General features: G+C 45.5%; 1 protein-coding gene across 3 annotated transcripts in view; it reads left to right on the top strand.

Annotated features, from left to right (window-relative positions):
* Positions 1–23,406, top strand: part of NUP214 (nucleoporin 214kDa) — a 78,624-nt gene that overhangs the window by 41,187 nt on the left and 14,031 nt on the right. For 2 of the 3 annotated variants that reach the window (XM_014529882.1, XM_014529883.1), the window contains exons 25-31: positions 4,159–4,237; positions 5,492–5,570; positions 8,368–8,458; positions 10,416–10,477; positions 10,977–12,797; positions 14,527–14,597; positions 22,711–22,867. In XM_014529882.1, the coding sequence (XP_014385368.1) occupies positions 4,159–4,237; positions 5,492–5,570; positions 8,368–8,458; positions 10,416–10,477; positions 10,977–12,797; positions 14,527–14,597; positions 22,711–22,867 (2,360 nt within the window). The remainder of the gene's footprint in view (positions 1–4,158; positions 4,238–5,491; positions 5,571–8,367; positions 8,459–10,415; positions 10,478–10,976; positions 12,798–14,526; positions 14,598–22,710; positions 22,868–23,406) is intronic. The other variant, XM_005882143.2, reaches the window with a different exon arrangement.

Below are 23,406 nucleotides of genomic sequence, written 5' to 3'. Positions count from 1 at the left end.
CTCCCCCTGGTTACTGGCTACAATGTCTCAGACATACCAGACCGAGTTTCTTTCACCTCAAGCTGGATTTTTTGTCTTCTGTAATGTCTTGCCTTCCGGTGGCTTTTGACACTTGACATTTGGATGAAGATCAAAAGGCCAGAGAGCAGATCTCGTGGATATCCTATGGAAACAGCTCCGGTACAGGCCTGTGGTGGGGGTGTGTCTGGCCGGCTCAGGGAAGAGCCAGGTGGCACTGGTGGCTGGAGGGAGAAAGGAGCCCTGGAGATGGGGGCAGGGGCAGGGGCAGGGGCAGGGGCAGGGGCAGGGTAGGCGCGTGGGGCTCACGACCTGGTTCAGCTAGCAAGCTGGGTCAGGACCTGGTTGACATTGGATGTTTTTTGAGCAGTGAGTGATCTGATTTCTTTTTTGGTTTTTTTTTTAACTTTAGCAGTTGTTTTTTTAATCTCTATTGTTGAGAGTATTACATATGTCCCCTTTTTTCTTCCATTGACCTCTCCCCTCTCCACCCCTCCACCCCAGGCCTTCATCACTCTATTGTCTTTGTCTGTGGGTTATGCATATACACATATGAGTTCATTGGTTGATCGCTCCCCCCACCCTCCCCTGCCTTCCCTCTGAGGTTTGACAGCACATATACTAAAATTGGAAGGATACAGAGAAGATTAGCATGGCCCGCAAGGATGACAACTTGAGCAGTGTTTTAATATTGAGGCATAATTTACAAACAGTCAAATTCATCTTTTTCTAATTGTAAAATTCTTATGAGCTTTGATAAATGCAAATAGTTGTATATGACCTACGGTTTTAGCAGGAAGCGCTGGTTCTTATCTTGAGACTAGATCAAAGGGACTGGGGTGGGGGACGGTAGAAACAGCGAGACCAGTTAGGAAGCTTTTCCTGTTTTTATAGTGGTAAAATATACATGGAACAGAAGTGACATCGTAACCATTTTTAAGTGTATAATCCAGTGACATTAAGTACAGGTAGTGTTGTGTGACCCTCACCACTATTTATTTCCAGAGCTTTGTCATCCCTCCCTCCCTGAAACTGTCTCCATTAAACAATAACTGTTCACTCCCCCTTCCCTCCAGTCCCTGGTAGCCTCTATTCTACTTCCTGTCTCTAATAATTTGCCTATTGTAGGAACCTCATTTAATTGGAATCCTTTTGTGTCTGGCTCATTTCACTTGAATTTTCAAGATTCATTCATGTTGTAGCATATGTCAGAATTTCATGCCTTTTATGACTGGATAATACTCCATTGTGTGCATATTCCCATTCATCTGTTGATGAACACTTGGGTGTTTCCCCCTCTTGGCTATTGTGAATAATGCCACAGTGACCATTGGTGTACAAGTATCCGTGTGAGCCCCTGCTTTTAGTTATTTTGGATAATGTTTTATGGAATTGCTAGATGACGCGGTACTTCTTTTTAGCTTTTTGAGCTAAACGTAGTTCAAACTGTTTCACAAAGCGGCTGCACCTTTTTACATTCCCGACAACAATGGGCGAGGGTTCCAATTTCCCCACATCCTCACCAGCATTTGTCATTGTCCATCTTTTTTATGATAGCCATCCTAGTGCATATTAAATGTTATCATTGTGGGGCTTTTATTATTATTTATTTTAATCCTCGCTGGAGGGTTAAATGTTTTTATTGATTTTAGAGAGAGGAAGGGAGAGAAAGAAACATTGGTCGATGCCTCCCTCATGGGAATTGAACCCACAACCTTTTGGTGTGACAGACGCTGCTCCAACAAACTGAGCGACCTGGCCAGGGCTCATTGTGGTTTTGATATGCATTTCCTTAATGACTAATAGCTAGTCATTAGTCATAGGGTGGACATCTATTTGTGTGCTCATTGGTCATTTGTATCTTCTTTGGAGAAATGTCTATTTAGATCCTATGCACATTTTTTTAATTAGTGAGGACTCAAGGAAATATATCTTCCTTGATTTGAGAGAGAGAAACATTTATTGGTTGCTTCCTGTACACACCCCGATGGGGGATCGAACCTGCAACCTAGGTATGTGCCTGACCAGAAATCAAACCTGCAACCTTTGGTGTCCAGGACAGTGCTCCCACCAACTGAGCTTCTTTTCTCAGTTGTTATATAGTCTAGATTCAGGTCCCTTGGGTACGTAGTTTGCAAACACTGCTCACCCATTCTTTGGGTGGTTTTTTTCTCGATAGTGTCCTAGAAATGTAAGTTTTTAATTTTGATGAAATTTAGGTGTGGGTTTTTTTTTTTTAGGTTTTGGTTTTCCTTGTGGTTTAGGTATCACATTTAAGAGACTGTTGCCTAAACCAAGGTTATAATGATTTACGCTTAGGTTTTCTTCTAAGTTTTATAATTTTAGCTCTTACACTTAGTCTTTGATCCATTTTGAGTTAATTTTTGTCAGTGGTGTGTGGTGTTCTGCTTGCTCTTGGATCATGGTGGATCGACTTAGCTGGTTGCACTGAACTGCAGTTCTCTGCAGGGCTGTCACATGGCCCAGTGTGTAGGGGACTTAGGATACTCACGAGATGTATAGCATTTTCACAAGCAAATGGAACAGTAATTATGCTCGGTCTGTTTCATGCGTGATTTAATATACCACCATGCCATCACTAAATTGGGGTTGGAAAAAATGTTCCAAAATTGGATGAACTTGCTGCTTCTGTTTTTTATTGCTAGTTTCTTTTTTGCTTTTCTCTGCGTTCGCATGGAAGATTTTCATTTCCCTTGTGGTTCTCCTGAGCTCAAACCACTTCTCTGCCCAAGTCAGCTGTGTCTGCTCAGGGATCTCAGTCCCAGCGGCCTCACACACATTCCTCTTCTCTGCTGGAGACTCGCAGAGGTGAGGGAGCTGTAGCTGTGTCCCTGATTGTTAGAATAGCTCGGGGAGCAGGAATGTGTTTCTTCAGAGACACACCGTTGGTAGCTTTTGTCTTCAGTAGAAGAACAAAGGGAGTTTCATTGCATTGTAAAGAACTCCATTATCTCTTCCCTGTCAGTGAAAAGGTGGTGCGGGAAGGTTCCTGTGCTTCCAGCAGAGACAGGTGCTTGTGAGATTGTTCATTTTTTCTGCGAGGCCTGGGCTGGTTTTGTCTTTCCTCTTCCGAGTTAAATTTTTATTTATTTATTTTTATTGATTTGAGAGAGTGAGAGAGAGAAACATTGATTTGTTGTTCGACTTATTTTTGCATTCATGAATTGATTCTTGTATGTGCCCAGACTGAGGATCAAACCCTCAACCTTGACATATCGGGGCGACGCTCTTGCCAACTGAGCTACCTGGCCAGGGCCTCCAAGGTGATTTTTGGATGGAAAGAAATTAATCCTCCTAACTTTAGGGAGGGTTCTGAAAAATCAGACCAGATCCTATAGCTACGACCACTGTACGAACCAAAGTCGCTCAGGACTGAGAACAGATAATTTGATTTTAAAAATTGCTCCCAAGAGCCACCAATAGAGCTTTCATCTGTGATTGCATTCAACTGCTGATTTTTTTCTTACATGTTAACGCTTAAGTAATTGTTGAAATAGCAGTTTTCTGCCTATCGAGTTCAGGGCTAGCAAAAGATGGTGAGAGCTCTTCCTGCAAATACTGGGTGCACTTTCCATCCTGTAGCAAAGGTGCGATTGGACCTGGAGCAGTGGCACAGTCAGCTCTCTTGTGTGCCGGCCTGGTGAGCACTGGGCTCTTGGGTGCTTCTGTGAGAAGCTGAGCTCTCTGTCCTTAGAGTAACTCCTTCGAGCCACTTGTGGCAGCAGAGCCACCGATCCCGTGCACGTGTTCTCAGGCTTAGAAACGAGCAGGAATTGCCCACATGGTCTGCAGCTGGGGCCGGGGTGGTAGGGTGGGTGGAGAGGGCGCACACTCCAGGTAAGAAAAAGACCTACTTCTGACTAGTTAGAACTTGTTTTAGGATTGCAGGAAGAAAATAAGTGTTAAGTTTACTGCTTTGACTTTTATGTTAAAGACCCATATTTCATTTAAAGATTTATTCTCCAATCTGAAAAATGTCAATGACTTTGGTTAGGGTCCAGACATCTATACTGTGATAGGAAAGAACTGATATTATTTACTGACTGGAGGTTGCCTCAAGGGTGAGTGTGATTTCCCCAGTCATGCCTTTCCCTTGAGCGCTGGCTTTATGTTTTTCAGTTCTCCGGTGTCACACTCCACAGCCAAAACCCCTCACCCAGTGCTGACCCCCGGGGCTGCGAATAACCAAGCCAAGCCGGTAAGTCGCTGGTTTTCCTTGTTAACAGCCACGCAGGGTAACTGAGGCAATCCTGTTTGGAGTCCTCACTTTGTTTTACATGAACCATAAGTCCTTGCTCCACAGTTTATCCAGTCTTGATATAGCAGGCTGATTAGGACCCGACATGATCTCATAGGCCACTTGCCCGTCTGCATCTAGCAATCGTGGGTCATAGTTTAATGCTTTATATTTATATGGAGTATTTGGATTTGCAGTTACTTTCATTTAACATTACCTTAGTTAACACGCAACGGCCATGCAGTAGACAGGAGAGGGGTTTAGCTATGCTTCACTAATGGAGAGGCCGAGGCTCATGTGAACCAGAGCTGGGACCCAAGCCTTTCCACTTCTTCCCGTCATGCTTTTCTCGTTATACCTTTCAGGATTCGTGTCCGTGGGAGAGGTTCTCTTGCTTTCTCCTGCATGCTGGCTTTCAGAGCTCGCTATTCTGTGATGTTTGTTATGTCTACTTCCAGGCTTTTGCCTGGTAAACATTGTCTCTTACAAAAATAGGTTATGTTGTCAGCAGTTAAATAATAGAAGATGGCTGAAAGGTAGGTCAGGCTGTGGCTGCAGCTTTCCCTGAGAAGCGGGGTGCTCTGCCACTCATCTCTCTGAGGCGGTGGTATTAGGTTGTGATAGAGATTGAACACCAGAATTTGCCGATTGTGAGTTCTCAGGCATGGCTCTCTGTTCCTTCTCTGCTGTGACTTAAATGACATTTAAGCGTTTAGCATTTGATCCCTCTTCTGGAAGTTTCCACGCTCACCTTGGAGGACACAGGGCAAGGCATCAATCGTAACATACAAGAGTAAAGAAACGTTGCCTAGAGGTGGATACCAGTCAAACAGTTTTGCTTTTTCACTTCATTATAAATTTTTTGAGAACCAGAACTCATTTAATTCATTTACTGCTTCTTTCACTCGTCTACCAAATATTCCAGTGTCTTTTATGTGCCAGGCACTGTGCTGGGCACGGAGAAGATAACCACAAGATAGACAGGCATGGCCCTGCTTTCTTATCACTTAAGAATGAATATTCCATCCTCTGATATGATCTTACATGTGGCAGACACTTAAAAATATTGACTTACCTGGAAACTAAAAAAAGTGTTAAACTAAATAAATGGGTTTATGCTTGTTTATTTAAACTATGTTATCATTTTACATGTTCCTTTATTCCAAAGGATGGTCAGCAGTTTCACACGTACGTTTTGCTTGTGTTCTCTTGTAGGGATCGCTAATAAATTCCCTAAAGCTGCCTGGGCCCACATCAGCCTCCGGTCAACTGTCATCCGGTGATAAAGCTTCAGGTCAGTTTGCATTTTTGTTTTAGTTAAAATAAAGGTGAAAGAACTGCTCCAGCACAGGTCACTGTTCTAGATCACAAAGTCAGTCAGCACAGGAGGCCAAGTGCAGAGACACTCGAAAGGCCTTGGCTGGTGAAGGATCTCCAGGACATTAGCGGGCCTTCCACAGCTCTGCTCACGTCTGCAATTGGAGAGCAATCGGCGAAACTTTCCTGTAAAAGTTTTTCCTAAAAAGGAGCTGTAGCCTTGTCTTCACCTGCTTGTGGATGATCAGTTCAGAGAGGAGTGGATCGGAACATTGGACTCAGTTTCTTCTAAAAGGAATAAAAAACTCTTAGTTCACAATGACAGTTCAACAGCCAGTTAAATAAAAGTAAAATGATCTCTTACAATGCGAGAGTTGAAAGTAGATGGAATGTCAATATTAAAAGATGTTTTGACTTCATGTACTTTCAACACTCACTCAAGCATAATTATTTACTAAAATTAGTTTTACTGTAGGTCTTGGACCAGGCATCCGCTTGCCCAAGTGAGGCAGGAGTGTGCTTTGTGTATACTGACCTTTAATACGGGATCTGCCTCAGCCCCCCTTTTGTTGGCTGCTTTTCTGTCGCCCACTTCCTGTGGCCTGTGTGACTTTGCTCCAGTGGGCCTTCAGGCTGATTCTGGTAGAGAAGCTGAGCTTCACACGCCAGCAGACTGCTTTCCAGTCCCCTCAGTCATACACCCACCTGACACTCTGTCATCATGCTTTCTGTTGGGTATTGGGTTTATCTTCACTAAATGTTCCTTACACTCAGCAGAAAAACCATTGTTGCGTTACCAAAGTTGTATTCTAGAATGTGGATTAAGGCAGGGCCACAGTTGTTATAGTCTGCCTCACACGAGAGGAAGGTATGCAGCACTTCTTGACCAGGATCTAAAGCCTTACGTTAGAGGAGAATTTTAGTAGAATTGTCAACGACTTTTGAATCAAATTAAGAAATTTCTTTCTATTCTGTCTAATATCTTAGAAAAATATTTTGTAAGATCATTTATCCTAACTTCTTTCAAGAACTTCATGGAGAGCTTTTTTACTCCTCAAGTGAAGAGTGAAGGGACTCTAAGGGCCCTTGCTTTGTGCAAGTCTAACGCAGTTAGCATGACGCAAAGGGGCTTTGGAGAGGGATCACTGAGTGGTGGCTGTGAGATACTCTTTCATTGCTAGGTGTTTGATTCTGCATCCACTTGCTGGATAATCAAAAGAATAGGACTTTGGGAGAGAGGGTGTTCCCTAAGAACTACTATTTAAGAATTTGCCAAAAATTTCCTTTAAAAAAAAAGCATATCTGAAACCTCAGTAGAATAGTTCTCTTCCTATATAGTAAAAGGCTAATATGCAAATCAACCAAATGGCAGAACAACTGGTCGCTATGACGAGCACTGACCACCAGGAGACAGATGCTCAACACAGGGAGCCCCGCTCAGCCAAAAGCTGGGCTCACAGCTGGCAAGCGCAGCAGCGATGGCGGGAGCCTCTCCTGACTCTGTGGCAGCACTAAGGATGTCCAGCTGCTGGCTTTCAGTCGGAGATCCCCCGAGGGCTCCCAGACTGCGAGGTGGCGCAGGCCGGGCTGAGGGACGCGCCCGCCCCCCCCCCAAGTGCACAAATTTCGTGCACCGGGCCACTAATATTAATTAATAAATGGAGATACCTTTATTGTTTTTCTGATTATAAAACTATTTCAGATCTACTAGAGTCTAGTCTATTAGAGATAGATAGTGTGGCAAGTGAGAGCTGCCCGCTAAGTTCCACATTCCAGAGATGATAACCCTCAATGATTTGATATGTATCTCCTGAGGTTACTTCATTGTTGGTTTTTTTAAACAAAATTAGGCCTACCCTGTCTATAGTCATTGGAGGCCGTTTCTCCCCCTTCACGCCCCTCCCCCGCACAGTAAGCATCCTGGTCATGCTTGCAGAGCTGCCGCAGCTCTCCCTCCTGCATGGGATTTAGGTTCTTCCTGAGGTTTCTGATGATAAGCAGCGCTGCGTTGAGTGTCCGTGTCCACAGCACATTGTTTTATATTGATAAAAAATCATTTCGCTGATAGTTACCCCATACTCACTTAGAAAGTATTACATTTTTATTGTTTGGTTTGGTTTGGGCTTTTTAAAATGTGATTTTCTCCTTCCCTTCCCCCTTTGAAAGTAGAGTAATTGGGAAAGACTGAAGATAATACCCCAACTGTTAACAAGTAGTTGCAGTGAGAGTGAATGTGGGGAGGGTGACGGATTGCATTAACTTCCTGCGCTTCCCTGTATTACAGCCATCTTATTACCTCCGTAATTTTAAAAAAGGAAGCTATGATTTGTTAAATGCAAAAATACTACTATGGAAAATACAGAAATGGAGGGAGAAAACAAGTAACATGAAGTCACTCCTAGAGACATTTAGTTACTCTAACCCATTTCCTTTGGATTTCTTCCCTTCGGTATACATTACTTTTCAGTAATTATCAAGCTCCTTTTAAAGCTTTACATTTTAACTGCACTAGAATTATTGTGATCTCTTTCCTAGGAAGGAGATTGTGGCGGTCTTGGTTTGGAATTAACATTGACAGAGCCAAAGGGCCAGGTCTGAGACCTTGAGTGTGACTTAGGCCCAGGGGCCCCCTTGGTTGTATGGGGTGCATGTTGGGCCTGCGGCCTGGGGCCCGCTCTGTGTGCACCACACAGCCGGTGCTGCAAGAATTACAAACTGGAACCATGTTTCTAACTGGCTTTTGTAATGTTCTTACTTTTTTTTCCTGATTTCAGGGCCAGGGGCAACCAAGATAGAAACCGCTGTGACTTCTACCCCATCTTCTGTCGGGCAGTTCAGCAAGCCTTTCTCATTTTCTTCATCAGGGTCAGTAATAAACTTACATTTTGTGGGAAGTCACTTACTAGATAGCTTCCCCAAATCTTACGATCAGTAAGATGCTTATCAAATGTCCATGAGCCCAGACTTCTTATCACTGCAGTAATACAGCTGATGATATTAGCTTGATGTCCTGATAGGAATCTATTTCCCCTTTTCGATTCAAGTCTGTGCATGTGTTATTGCATGATGAGCCTCATTTTATTTAGGTCTGTGCCAAATTCCATGGTTGGCCTAGTCCCATGGTCGGCAAACTGCGGCTCGTGAGCCACATGCGGCTCTTTGGCCCCTTGAGTGTGGCTCTTCCGAAGCCTTAGGAGTACCCTAATTAAGTTAATAGCAGTGTACCTACCTATATAGTTTAAGTTTAAAAAATTTGGCTCTCAAAAGAAATTTCAATTGTTGTACTGTGGATATTTGGCTCTGTTGACTAATGAGTTTGCCGACCACTGGCCTAGTCTATCACGCGGAGCTGTTTTCATTCTGACACCATTTGGGGATGAGATTTGGGATTGGCTTTACTGATCAACGTGCTAAACTTCTGAGAGGCGGCAAGGACTTCACCTGGGGGAGGTGCTCACACCGAAGCCCTGAAAGCTGCCGAGCATCCTCTCCCCACGGCGGTGGGGACCGTGCGGCTGAGGTGAAACCTGCCATTATTACTTCCTCTTCGTGGTGAATCATGTCGATACTTCCCAGTGGTAGTTGGGAGCAGATTTTACAAAGTAGGTTGGTGCCAGGAGCTAGTGCATCTTTTAAACGCTAATTATTCACCTTTACCTCGTGAACTGACGCTCTTCTTCCCATTTTTAAAATAAGCTGAAAAGGTTGGGTCATTGGGTCAGTGGCTTATCTCTTTATATAAAATTTCTTCACCAAGGTTGAGACAGAGAAAAGGGGTTTTTCTTAAATATGATACAATGTTTAACACAACATTTTAGATGGTCTTTGTCCGTTAGACAAAGGCCATGATGGGTAAAAAAAAAAATCTAAATTTTTACATTGCTTATTACATTTGATGTGCTTGGTCCTTTATATTTTAATATTTTTTTAATATATTTTTATTGCTTTCAGAGAGGGAGAGAGATAGAAACATCACTGATGAGAGACAATCAGTGATCGGCTGCCTCCTGCACACCACACTGGGGATTGAGCCCGCAACCCAAGCATGTGTGCTGACCTGGAAAAACTGTGACCTCCTGGTTCATGGGTCAGTGCTCAACCACTGAGCCACACTGACCGGGAGGTCCCTTATATTTTAAAACTAGACTGATTTAAATTTGCTATTTGAGCTTTTATCACAATGAATAGTCTATTCTCGCTCACTCTTCGACTGACTTTTCTTTGGCTATGGTGTCTTTGCTCACAGTGTAAAGGAGAAGTACAGAAAGAGAGAGGACATGAAGGAGTCAGAAAAGTTTCTGAACCAAGTTTTCCCCGCCCAGGTCCAAGGGTTGTGTCAGAACCGCAGAGACAGTGGCTTCTATGTCAGGCGCCCCATTGTGTCCCCGAGTAGCGTGGCGCTGTCCTGACACGCTCTGTGATACTCGGGTGGGTTTTGGGAGGTTGTCCCTAACCAGCCTGTCTTGTCTCCTTCACCAGGTGGCCCACTGCTCTCGCCACCATTCCCCATACACGTTCCTGTGCGTTTCCACTCCATTGTCTTCCTTGAGCTAGGTCCCCACCCGAACCTCTGCCTGGGGAAGCCCAGCCATCCCTCCAGGCCTTCCCAGCTGCTTCTCCCTCTGCCTCCTCCACCGATTGCCTCCCCCGCTCAGGTCTTGGGGTGGCTTTACTGCTCCGCAGATACGTGCTTTTCCTCTGTTGTGTATCGGCGCGATTGTAAGTTCCTGGAGAGAGATGTGTGAGTGCATCACACAGTGTCAGGCTGAAGGGGTGTGCCTTGGGGCGGTTCCTGGTTAACCTCTCTTCTCCCACTCCCCAGGACCGGCTTTAATTTTGGGATAATCACACCAACACCGTCCTCCACCTTCGCTGCCACACAAGGTACCGTCTCTGCTGCTCAGCATGACCTGTGTGTTCCCCTGGGCGCGGGCAGGGTTCTGACAGATGTGTTGACCTTTTACTTGCTGCCGAGTCCTGCCTCGAGCATTTGCAGTGCGTGTGGTGTTGTTCTCCCTTAGAATCGGCTGGTCCTTAGCTAGCTCTGCCAGGGATGTTCCCGAGGGAAGCACACGTGGGAAAGTAAGGGGAGGCGCCTTTTTATGTCTCTTGTGGGAGCATGTGTTAACTTCTTGCATTCTAGATACGGTGTGTTTGTTGTGATTTAATGGTCATGAAAAGAATAGTTGTGCTTTTCACCCCAGTGAGATGGCTCAGACGGAGGGACCGTTCTGTCCTCCCCACTCAAGGAGGCTGCTGTTGGGACCAGCCGTTCCTGACTGCATCGAGGGGGAGAGAGGCTGGCTTAGAAGTAGTCAGTGGAGATGCGCCAGGTCAGATTCTGCTAAATCCAACTCATCTCCTAATTTCTTTGTCTTACTAGGGGCAACACCCCCGGCTAAAGAGTCCAGCCAGCCGGACACATTCCCGTTTGGTGGGGGAGGCAAACCTTTCTCTGAGGCCATCCCCGAAAGCTCATCTCCCTCCACAGTGACAGCAGCGCCCAACACCCCCGGAGCCGCCGGTGCTCCCGCAGGAGAGTCGGCTCCGCTGGGCAGCAGGCCTGCGGCCCCTCCTGGAATTGCTCTCTCCACCCCTCCCAGCAAGTTGGAAGCTGCGCCATCTAAGGCAGGGGAGCTCCTCTTTCCAACTTCTCTGGCTGGCGAGACTCTGGGGAGTTTTTCAGGACTGCGAGTCGGCCAAGCAGATGACTCCACAAAGCCAGCCAGTAAGGCTCCCTCCACCAGCCTGAGTAGCGCACAACCAGCCAAGACTTCCCTCATCTCCTCGGGTTTTAACTTTGGTGGCCCTGCCGCGCTAGGGAAGCCCACGGAGCCTCCCTTGACCTCCTCTGTGACCGCCACCACGGTGGCACCAGCAGCCAGCACCAGCACCAACGGTGCCTCCACTGGTGTCTTCGGCAGTCTGCCCCTCACCGGCACAGGAGCCTCGGGGGTCATCGGTTTTGGCGGGTTATCTCTGAGTGGCGGCAAGACTGGCTTTTCATTTGGAAGTCAGCCCACGAGTGGGACAGCACCCCCATCTGCCCCACCACCGGCCACCACTGCCACTCCCCTTCCCACATCATTCTCCACCTTGTCGTTCGGTGGCCTCCTCAGTTCAGCATCTGCTCCCACCCCACCTGTGTCTTCTGCTAAAAGCACAGAGGAGGTGACGTCCCCATCTTCGTCCGAGAAGCTAGGCACCAGTGAGGCCTCAGCATCAGCAGCCTCGCTTCTGGGGCCACAGCCGTCAGCGCCGCTTCCCCAGGCTCCTCTGCAAACTCCCGACCCCGTGAAGACGGAGCCTGTTCCTGCCCCGCCCACAGGCAGCAGCCTGGACCCCACGGCACCGAGTTCCAGTCTCCCAGCACCTTCTGCAGAGGTTGCGGCAGCAGCAACCGGGGTCCCTGACGTCAAGACGGAACCAGCTTCTCCTCCCCCCCTTTCAGTGCCTGGGCAGCCGGCTGTCACAGCAGCTCCAATCCCGAGTGCAGGCCCTGTGACCGCAGAAGCACCAAGTCCCCCCCCCACCGCCAGTGCTGCTTCCAGCGCTGCTCCAAGCCCCGCTGTGGACTCAGTGTCGTTTGGCACTGTCACTTCTGGTTCCTCTGTCTTCACTCAGCCACCTGCTGCCAGTTCTAGCTCCGCTTTCAGCCAGCTCACCGGCAGCACGGCCTCCACCCCCTCGGCCACCCCCGTGTTTGGGCAGGCGGCAGCCAGCACCGCACCAAGCCTATTTGGGCAGCAGACAGCCAGCACAGCCAGCACAGCCACCGCCACGCCGCCGGCCAGCAGCTCGGGGTTCGGCAGCCCAGCTTTTGGCACCTCGGCCACGGGGGTCTTCGGGCAGACGGCCTTCGGGCAGGCCCCGGCCTTCGGGCAGTCGACAAGCAGCCCCGCCAGCAGCTTCTCCTTCAGTCAGCCTGGCTTCAGCTCCGGGTCCGCCTTTGGGCAATCCGCGTCCTCCCCTTCCACGTCCACCAGCGGGAACGTCTTTGGTGCCTCTTCAAGCGCCAGTAGCTCCATCTCTTTCTCTTTCGGCCAGTCTTCTGCCAACACCGGCGCAGGGGTGTTCGGCCAGAGCACCCCGCCTGCGTTTGGGCAGAGCCCAGGCTTTGGACAAGGAAGCTCTGTGTTTGGTAGCACCTCGGCCACCACCACGACAGCAGCATCCTCTGGGTTTAGCTTTTGTCAAGCGTCAGGTAAGAATTTATGGAAGATTTTTATCTTATTCTCCTCTGTAGTATTTGAAACATTTGCAACAAACCAGTACTGCCTTTGTAATTAAAGGGAAAACCAAAAAAAAAAACTGAAGTCCAGAAGGGAGTGAGGGTGCTGTTGCCTAGGGAACGCCTTTGGCCCAGTGACTATCGGTCCAGTTCTGCTTCTCAGCAAGTTCTCTCCTATCCTAGCCACCAGGGTGCCAATTTCATGGGTAAAAAAAAAAAGCTTAAGGTCAGCAAGTAATGAGTGACTCAGAAATAGGAAATTTTTAAGTCAGAAGGCACTTTGGAGGTCATTATGCCCAAACTGTCAGGCGGTAGGCAGACCGATCCCTGCAGTGAGTGCTTGCAGACCAGCACTGCTCCGCTCCTCCCAGGCCACGCCCTGCCAGCCGGCTGCTTCCTCCGCTCAGTCTTCCCGCCAGAGGGCAGATACCCACATTTGAAAAGTTTGGTCTTTTCTGTTTTCAAAGTTATAATTTTTTTAAAAAACCCAAATCTTAAAATATTTAAAAGTAAAACATAATCCTCCCTATTGCTTATCTAATTTTAGCAGCTCCTTTTACTTCTAAAAGTTAGTAATAGGCAGACCAATTTGAAAATCTTTTCCTAAGCTTCTGATGGTTATCTTATGAAAGGCAGTTCTTCCTGGAGTAGGCTCTGGGGGGGGAACAAGGATTGTTGATTTCTTGGTGGGCAGGAACTGCTAACTCATTCCTTTGGTGATAATTTATTTGAAAATGGTTCCTAGATTTTTAGAAAGGAAATCTTTTCTTGTCTTTCTTCAACAAATGTCTGTTGATCTCCCACTACATTTGGCTACAAGGACACATTGTGAAAGACAGTTTTAAAACCCACCTGATGGCCTGTGGAGAGGCCAGATGGCCGATGGGAGTGATGGGAAATGTGATAATGTGGCCTAGAGATGGGCAGGGAAGAGGCCCTGTGAGTCTCAGAGGGAGTCGGTGTTTAACACTATCTCTAGTGCATCCTTTGTTCAGTCAACACTTGAGAGTCCCTTATACACACTATGATCAAACTACCTCATCATGATCACAAACCTCTGAAGAAATCTTCTTCCACACAGTAGCTACGGATTGGTCCCTGGGCAGTCCCTCCACCCCGGGCAGGAAGGGAGACTGCCTGAGCTCCCTGCCTCGACCAAGGACAGAAATGAGAATGGAACTCCTGTACTCTACTCCTTACAGGGCGCCTGTGATAACATAGAGCGCTGCCTGGTCTTCCCAGGCCCTGCTCAGCCCAGCCCCCAACCATGTTGGGCCACTCCGCAGAAAGATAAACTGCCCGGGATGGATCTGGTCTTTGAGGTTGGAGGAAACCAGGGAGCAGAAATGTTCATGACGTTCAGTCATTGGGAAGACTTGTTGGCAGTGAAGTCTAGGGAACAGCTGCTCTGAGGGTACCTTCTTGGTGCCTACCCCCTGGGGTTCAGTAGGAGGCAGGATTCAGCCCTTGAGACTTTGGAATTTATACTATTGTAAAGTGTTAGCAATGCAAAAAGATCCTTATTTACAAATCAGTTTCTTCATTTCCTAGATAGGAAGCCAGATTTTATTCATGGGTTGATTTATTGTTGGTTATCTTAGCATACCTAAAAGCCACTCTAAAAAACAAAACAAAACAAAACACCACTTTGATGTTGTAAAAGACTTCCAATTTAAACTTTTGTTTTCTTTTTCTTTTACAGGTTTTGGGTCCAGTAATGCTGGTTCTTTGTTTGGTCAAGCAGCCAATACTAGTGGGACAGTGTTTGGCCAGGTAAATACGTATGTTCGCCCCTTTCATGTCAGCTACACCCACCCCGTCCTCGTCCCTGCATGTACTGTAGTCAGTGTGTGTTGCCCACCTAACCCCAGGAAGCAGCCTGTGTGCTTCTCAAGCCCCACCTTCTTGGCTCACTTAGGGACACAGAAGTCTCAGCCTCTGATTCAAGAGAATCACCACAGTTTTCATCCTTCTTTGAAAGCACATTGCCTGATTTCCATCCGTCTTCCACCTGCTCTGTTAGGCCAGGGGTTGGCAAACGAGGGCCATGGATTAAACCCGCTCCTTGGCCTTGATTTTTGTTTTTGTGTGTGTATTTTTTAAGGTCATTGACCTAAGAACAGTTGTTACCTTTTCAAATGGTTACTTAAACAAAAAGAAGGAAAACATGCTCCTTTTGGTGACCTAAGCTATTTCAGTGTGTACAGCTAGTGCTTATCTGTGCGGGGCTTTATACAGTTGACTCCTGTGGTCATTAGTACTTCTGAAGGCACATGCTGTGACTGTGCTCACGGGACAGGTGAGGACACTGAGGACCCAGCGAGGCTGCTGCTTTGAGATCACTGCACCCGCATCAGGAAGCCTTCTGAGGAAAGGCACTCGGACCGATTGGAAATGACTGTGACTTTCTGAAGGGGGTTGTATTACCCATAGTTCATCAAGTGGTAGGCACGTTCTTTGTTTCTGTACATCTTCAGGAAGAGATTTTCTGTATCGTCTTCCTTTGAAGACGGAGTCCTGGCTCCAGTCAGGGATCCTTGGCAGCGAGAAGTGAAACCTCTAAGCTCCGGTTTCTGGTGATGGCGGTTAGAGCATTCAGATCACGCTCCCACGGAAAACAGCTAAAATACTGGGTGACACCACAGTTTCTAAAGCACTGATAAGCTGACAGGGTGTTTTGCCACGTTAAAAGAAAAAGGGCACCTCTGGAAGTGAGTGGAGCACAGAACCCAGTTTTGCCCTGAGAGCATTTACTACTATAATTTGAATTTCCTATTTTAATAACTGGGAAGGGTACAGGAGCAGAAATCACTAACCAAGCTCTGCACAAAGTGAAAGGCCTCAGCATGCGGGTGGCCTGGCGTGGTCCTGGGAGGGTGGTGTCTGCAGGTGCATGGCAGAGCAGCAGACACTGAAGAAAAGTAAGTTTACTCTCAGCCTCAAATCATTAAATTTATTAAAGCACAGTTAGCATACAGTATTATATTAGTTTCAGATACAGCTACAACATAGTGATTCAGCGTTTGTCTATCTTACAATGTGCTTACCACACTGAGTCTAGAAACCATCTGTTACCACATAAACTTGTCACACTATTATTAGTTATATTCTCCTCATATCAAATAACTTCTAAGGACACTGATTTCCATGCCTAAATTAGTCATAAAGGGAAGCAAGGAATTATGATCAAGAATAAACGTCAGGCATACATTTGCAAAGACTTCCTAGACTGTAAAACAGCTGTGTTTTACATGTTTAAAAGAAATGCAAGACAAACTTGAAAGTACCAATAAAGAATAGGAAATTGCAAGAAGTGTCATAGCAGCTTTGAAAAAGAACCAAATAGAACTTACAGAAAAATATAACAAGTAAAATTTAATACCAACAGATTAGACCCAGATGAAGAGAACAGTCATATACTAGACCAGGGGTCAGCAAACTTCTGTGAAGCACCAGGTAGTAAACATTTAGACTTCGAGGGCATGATGTTTCCGTAAAGCTTCATTTACAAAAACACAACAGATTGGATTTGGCCTGTGAACTATAGTTGACTGACCCTTGAACTAGAAGGTAAGTCAGATTAAGTTATCTGGTCTGCTTCATGGAGAACAAAGAAAAATGGAAGATGCAAAAGAAAGTAAAAATCCTAAAAGAGGAAATCCAAAATACATTTAATCTGAAGGAAGAGAAAAAAAATACATGGTGATATTAGAAGAGAAAAAGACAGAAATTTGAAAACAGTAAGCCACAGATTCAGAAGTCAGACAAATGCCAACCAGAATGTATAAAAGAAAATTGATTCCAAGATCTATCATAGTTAAGCTGCAGAATTACAGAAATGTTAAAAATACTCAGAGGCAAAAAGACAGGTTACTTTCAAAGGAGTTGGACTGACAGCTCACTTCTCGGCCGTGACAAAGCCAGAGACAGTCTACCTAGCAAAAAATATCTTTAATAGGATGTCATGGAATCAAAGCATTTTTTCAGACAGATACTGAGAGAATCTATGCCTAGAAGGCTTCAAGGAAATTCTAAAGAAAATTAGGCAGAAGGAAAATCTGACCTCATTAAAATGACAACTTTCTTAATTTTAGTGTAAAACAAGCCATGAACCAGGAAAATTGTAGCATATAGGACCAAAAGAATAATTGTGTTCAGAACATATAAACAGTACAAATCAAAAAGAAAAGACAACTATACCGCCACCAACATGGCTAAAATGGACAGGGCTGACAATACCCAGTGTTGGTGAAGGCGGAGAATGACCAGGAGCACCCACGTGTTGCTAACATGGGGTAAATTACCCTTTGAAAACCGTCTGGTAGTATCAAGATTAGATACACAAAATCCCTGTTGGACCAGCAAATCCACTTCTAGGCGTGGAGCCGATGGGAATGAGTGCCTTTGTTCAGAGCATGTGGTTAGAATGTTCATAGTGTATTCATAAATGCTACACATAGAAAACAGCCCCTGTGCTTCTGGCTGGAGAATGGGAAGAGTCACTGTGGTGTGTTCATACTGTGGAGGCTGGAGAGCAGTAAAGACTAGTAGCGCTCCTGTACGAAACACAGTGGGTGCAGAAGCCGGACTCGAGAGCACATGCTGTTGGTACCCAGAGGCACTGAGGGCAGGGACTCCGCAATGGCCAGAAGGCAAAAACCACCCAAGTGTCCATCAACAGATGACTGGATAAACAATAAGACGATACATACACAATGGAATATTACTCAACCTCCAAAAGGAATGCAGGTCTGATTCATATTACATGTGGTAGACCTTGACTGCATGGTGCTAATTAAAATAAGCCCCTTCTAAAAGAACAAATGGTATAGGATTTGACTTATATGACATATTTAGGATCAGTTCATTAAAAAGTAATCACTTAAAATGACTAGATAAATGGAGAATTATTGTTAGGAGTATAGAATTTCTGTTTGAGATGATGAAAAATTTCTAGAAATGGATAGTGGTGATGGTTGCACAACACTGATTGTACTTAGTGCCAATGAGTTGTACTCTTAAAGTGGTAAGTTTTATAATATCTGTGTTTACCACAATAAAAAATAAACATAAAGGAGCTAAAAATTATTTTCAAAACAGAAAAAGAATAGGTAAATTCATAGAACCAGAAATTAAACTAGAGATTACCAATGGCCAGGGGAGGAGAGAGTAGGGGAGTTACTACTTAATGGTTACAGAATTATGGTTGTGGTGATGAGAAAATGTTGGAAATAAGTCATGGTGATGGTTGTACAGCATTGTGACTAATTAATGCCACTGAGTTGTATACTTTAACATGGTTAAAATGGCAAGTTTTATGTTATATATATTTTTTGTCAAAACCATCGAATTATGTACTTTAAATCAGTGAGTTTTGAGGTATATGAATTATATCCCAATAAAATTGTTTTGTTTTAAAGAAACAAATTAGGGTCTGAAAGATGTGCAGGGACAACAGTAATTTTTTGAGTAAAATCTCCCTGTCCACCCTCCCCCACTTCTGTTGAGAAAAAGGAAGTCAGGGTAGGACTGAAAAACGAAAGAACTTACAGCCTTGTACTCTCCTGTGCCTGGAACTGTTGAGCCCAAATGCTGCAGCCCAGCTGCCTCCTGGCCCCAGGCTCAACGCAGAATAAGACCCAGAGCCTAAGCCCTGAGCCAAGACAGGGGCTTAGTGAGTCCGAATGATTGCCTCCTCACTTGAGGGTACAGATGAAAAGGAGGGCTCCCTCTCTCCAGAAAAAGCATGAGGTGTTCTTCAGTCACCACACACTGTGTCTTTTATGTACAAGATCAGTATACCGCCCCCTCCCCCAAATAACTGTAACTTATGAAGTAGCAAAAACAAAAAGGGAGTCATATTTTGGAAATAGCAAGAAATAAACTATCGATGATCCAGACAATTGGGACTATCAGGCAAAGACTTAAAATAGCTATTGTACTCCAGGATTTACAAGAAAATAAAGGGATCTTTGATTAGGAATCTCAGCAAAGGGGATAGAAAGCAGTGGTCTGTATCTGAAGTTGACATCTAGTACCTGAAATATGTGATTAGGCAGGTTAACAGCAGAGTGACTACCACAGAAGAACAGGGCATTTGAAGACATGTCAACAGAAATTATCTAGCATGAAGCTCAGAGAGTGGGAGAAAAAAAAACATAGAGGCAACAGTATCAGGCAGTCCAGTGTGTCTGTAATCAGAGTCCCAGAGAAGAGAAGACAGAATGGGACAGAAAAAAAATATTTGAAGAAACTATGGCCAATCTTTTCCAAATCTGTTGAAAAATAGGAATCCACAAATCTAAGAAACTGCGAATCCCAAACAGAATAAATACCAGAAAACCACACCTAGACACATCATAGTTAAGCGCCTGAAAAACAATTTTTAAATTTGAAAGCAGCTAAAGAAAAAGAGGACATATAGGGAAACAATGGATCGTGTGGCTTTGACGAGATACGAAATGTATGACAACCGTAGCAGCAGTGCCTTTGCGACCTCGGAGTAGGCCAGTGGCTGTCCAGCAGCACCAGCTCGCCCCCAGGGGAATTTCACAAGCACAGTGTCTGGGCATGTTTGGTGCTCATGAGTGGGGGAGTCTCCTGGCATCTAGCGATGCTGCTCAACACCCCACAGCCTCCAGAACAAGGAATTACCCAGCCCCGATGTCAGCAGCGCCATGTGAAAAGCCATGGGTAGACAAAAATTTCTTAGATCACAGAACACACTAACCATAAAAGAAGAAAATGGAAAAACTGGACTTCATTAAAATTACAAACTAATGCTCATCAAAAGACTTGCCATAAAAAGGAAAAGGCAGGGCATAGACAGGAAGAAAATATAGTAGGTTTACAGTTTTCCATACGGAAAATAATACACGAATTAATAAATAATACAAGAATAAACTTTCACGTACTCACAACTGTAATATTACTTTTGCCCCACCCATGTGTAAAGAACTATAAGTCAAAAATAAAAAGACAGCCCAGTTTTAAAAATAAACAAAATACTTGGACAGATACTTTACAAAAGAGGGTATGTGAGTGGCCCATAAGCACATGAACACTAGCTCAGCATTGTTAGTCATCAGAGAAATGCAAATTAAAACCAAGTGAGACACTCCCTCACACCCGCTAGAATGATTGAAATTTAAGAACAAACAATCGCATGTGGAAGAGCGCTAGAGCAGCTAGCTCTCCGAGTGCATTGCTGTGGGAGTGTGAAACCGCGTGGTCACTCTGGAGAGTCATCTGGCAGGTCCTTCACCTGTACACTGGTGTTATGGTTTAGCCATCCAGTCCTAGGTATTTACCCAAAAGGAAAGAAAATACATGTTCACAAGAAGGCTTGTATAAGAATGTCCGTGGCAGCTTTGTTTATGATGATGGCCCACACCTGGAGACAGCCCAGCTGTTCCTCCCCCGGAGGCGGTAGCACAGCGTCCTCACCGGAGCGCTCAGCTGCAGAGCGGGAAGGACTATGCGTGCGGCAGCGTGGGTGAACCTCAGGAGAATATGCTGATTCCAGCCAGGTCAGCTGGGCAAGAAGAGGACCTCACAGGCATCCAGATTGGAAAGGCAGCAGGAGAGCCATGCGCTGGGGAAATCCTAAGGAATCCAGTGCAGAACTATTCGGACTAATAAATGGGCTCAGTGAGTGTGTAGGACACAAGATCAATATATAAAAATCAGTTATTTTCCATATACTTGCGTAGGACCATCTAAAAATTAAGAAAATTCCATTTCCAATAGCATCAAAAATTGAAATATTTAAAAATAAATTCAACAAAAGAAGTGCAAAACCTATTCTGAATATTATAAAACGTTGTTTAAAGGCATTCACGATGATATAAGTAAATGGAAGAACATCCCGTGATCGTGGATCAGAAGAGTTAATATTGTTGCAGTGACAGTGCTTAGCGAGTAGATACAGAACCACAGCTGGCCGGATTACCAGTCACCAGGAATTCCGTGTAAGACAGACCCAGGTGCCTGTTTCATAGAGGGATTCGGCCTTTATTTATTAACACTTTAATTTCAGGTTGTTTCAAAGACTACGAAAAGAATAAAGCAGGGCAGCGAATCAGGAAAGACGGTTTGGAAATGTCTTCTTGAAGAATTCTCATGAATGTCTCTTACATTTGTTTCTTTGAAGTAGGATCACATCATGTCCACACATTGAGATTGGTTTATAGGTCTCGTAAGTCTCTTTCCCTTTGATTTTTCCTCATAATTCAGTGGTTGACGAAACAGGTCTGTGTCCTCGAGTCCCCTGTGGTCTGGTTGCTGCTCTTCCCCAAGCAGAGCCTCCAGCCCCTGCTCCTCTGCCCTCTGCTGCGGCCTGTGGAGTGGTGCTGGGTCTGGGGCCTGATGAGATTCAGGTTGGATTCTTTTCTTTTCGCATTTGAGGCTGGATCTTGAACACTAACTCCCTACTTCATGATATAAAGGAATTGTTCATTTTTTAGACGTGATAATGGTATTATGGTTATGGTTTATGTTTTACAGATTTATGTAGGAAAATCAGTAGATGAAATGATACCGGGTTTTCTTCATACTAATGAAGGATGAGGGAAAGTAAAAGGAGGTATAGGGAAAACTCAGGTGGCTCTGAGTTCATTGTTGAAGCTGGGCGATGGGTATATGGAGGGTTCAGTATATTCTTCTGTCTGATTTTTGTATGTGTTTGAGAGTTTCCATAATTTAAAGTTTTAAAAGCAATTATTTTTAGCAATTAAAATCCATTGGATTCTTTCTAACCCAATTATGAGGATGTAATAACTGTCCATTCACTCGAAATGCCAAGGGAATGAATGAGCTAGGAAGAGTAGTTTATTGCCCTTATTTTGTAAGGGGGCCTTATGCACCACTCCACCTGCTTGGGAGGGGCCCCTGCAAGGTTCTGAGACAAGCAACCCAGTTCTAAAAGCCCATCGTATTCTACATTATCAGCCAAGGGGGTCATCTCACACTTAGCTCTAATATTAATGGTCCCTCAGATCTGGCACTGGTCCTTCTAGAACCAATTTCCAGACAGAAATGAAGTGCGGTGCCTGACACAGCTTTGAGTCAGCGCACCCTAAGTTAGTGTCCTCGCGTGCAGGATCTGCGCACTTGGACAGAATTCAGCTGTGGTCGTCATTTCAACAATGGAGCTAATTTAAGCCTGTCCCTGCAGCACTGGGAAAGTCATTATGAAATACAAGTGCTCAAACTGAGAGAAAAGACAGCGTAGTCACTGAGCAGCAGTTGCTGATGAGTTCAGCCAAACATGAGAGGAATCGAAATAAGGTGCCCAGGATAGCCTAGAAATGCTTCCACACCTTTTCACGTGGGGGAACTCTCGGGGGTGGTGTTCCTGCCTCTGGCATCGTGTCAGCAGAGACCGCAGGCAGCAGGGCAGAGACCTTTAAAGTTCCCACCCAGCGTGGCTCAGTGGTTGAGTGTCGACCTATGAACCAAGAGGTTATAGTTTGATTCCCGGTCAGGACACATGCCCAGGTTGTGAGCTCCATCCCCAGTGCGGGGCCTGCAGGAGGCAGCCGATCAGTGATTCTCTCTGATCATTGATGTTTTTGTCTCTCTCTCCCTCTTCCTTCCTCTCTCTGAAATCAACCAGTAAATATAGAGAGAAAAATTAAAGTTCCCACCCACCATAAGTCATGTTTTCAGGGGCCCGCGAGTGTGGGCTAGCTGAGCACTTGATGTGCAGGAAGGCCCTGTGCCAGAGCCCAGCTTCTCTGTGGTGGCGAGAGCATCCGCACCAGAACTAATCAGACCTCTGCTGCTTTTCCGTTCATGCCAGCTGTGAGCGCCTCCTGTCCGCGGATGTGGCCTGCCGCTCGGTGACCTCTCACCCTGCCTGCTTCCTGCCCCTTTTATTTTTCAGCAGTCGCCGTCCTCCAGTGGCAGCGTGTTCGGGTCTGGCAGCGCTGGAAGAGGGGGAGGTTTCTTCAGTGGCCTTGGAGGGAAACCCAGCCAGGACGCAGCCAACAAAAACCCATTCAGCTCGGCCAGCGGGGGCTTCGGATCCACAGCCACCCCAAGTAAGTGGAGAAAGTTCTCCCAACCCCGCCACCCCAAATGCCAGTGCCATCCTCATGGTGTTATCAATGCTTCGCTGACAAGTATTGGACGGAAAGGTCTAGAAGGGCCTTTTAAAATACCTTACCCCCATGGCTTTTTGGCCTTTTACCTAAGATCAAGTGTAAAATATCTACCCCAAGGCAGTGTGATCTGTGGATTTTGGTGTTTATTTTTAGTTTTTTAATGACATGTCCTATATAATCATGGAAAGACATCAGAGCTGCAGGGAGAGGGTTGAATTGAATTAGATTGAAATGACTTGGGATGGATGCGGGCAGACAGGCCTAAGTGCGAGCGGCCGAGCACGTCTGGGTCTTCATTTGTGTCACACTCTGAATTGACTCTCAATCCAGCTGCTGTCAGAAGTGTCGCCCGACAGTGGAAGCCTTCGTTGCTTCTTTGTCTTATTTCAAGTGAAGCCGCATCTTTCTGCTGGCACTTCCTTCTCCACCTCATTGTTAAAGCACTTTATTGATCTGTCTCTTCATGGTTGGAAATG

The sequence above is a fragment of the Myotis brandtii genome, unplaced genomic scaffold, assembly GCF_000412655.1.
Source record: "Myotis brandtii unplaced genomic scaffold, ASM41265v1 scaffold699, whole genome shotgun sequence".
Classification (NCBI taxonomy): Eukaryota; Metazoa; Chordata; class Mammalia; order Chiroptera; family Vespertilionidae; genus Myotis; species Myotis brandtii.
Note: the sequence above shows the minus strand (reverse complement) of the source record. Positions and strands in the feature narration are given on the sequence as shown.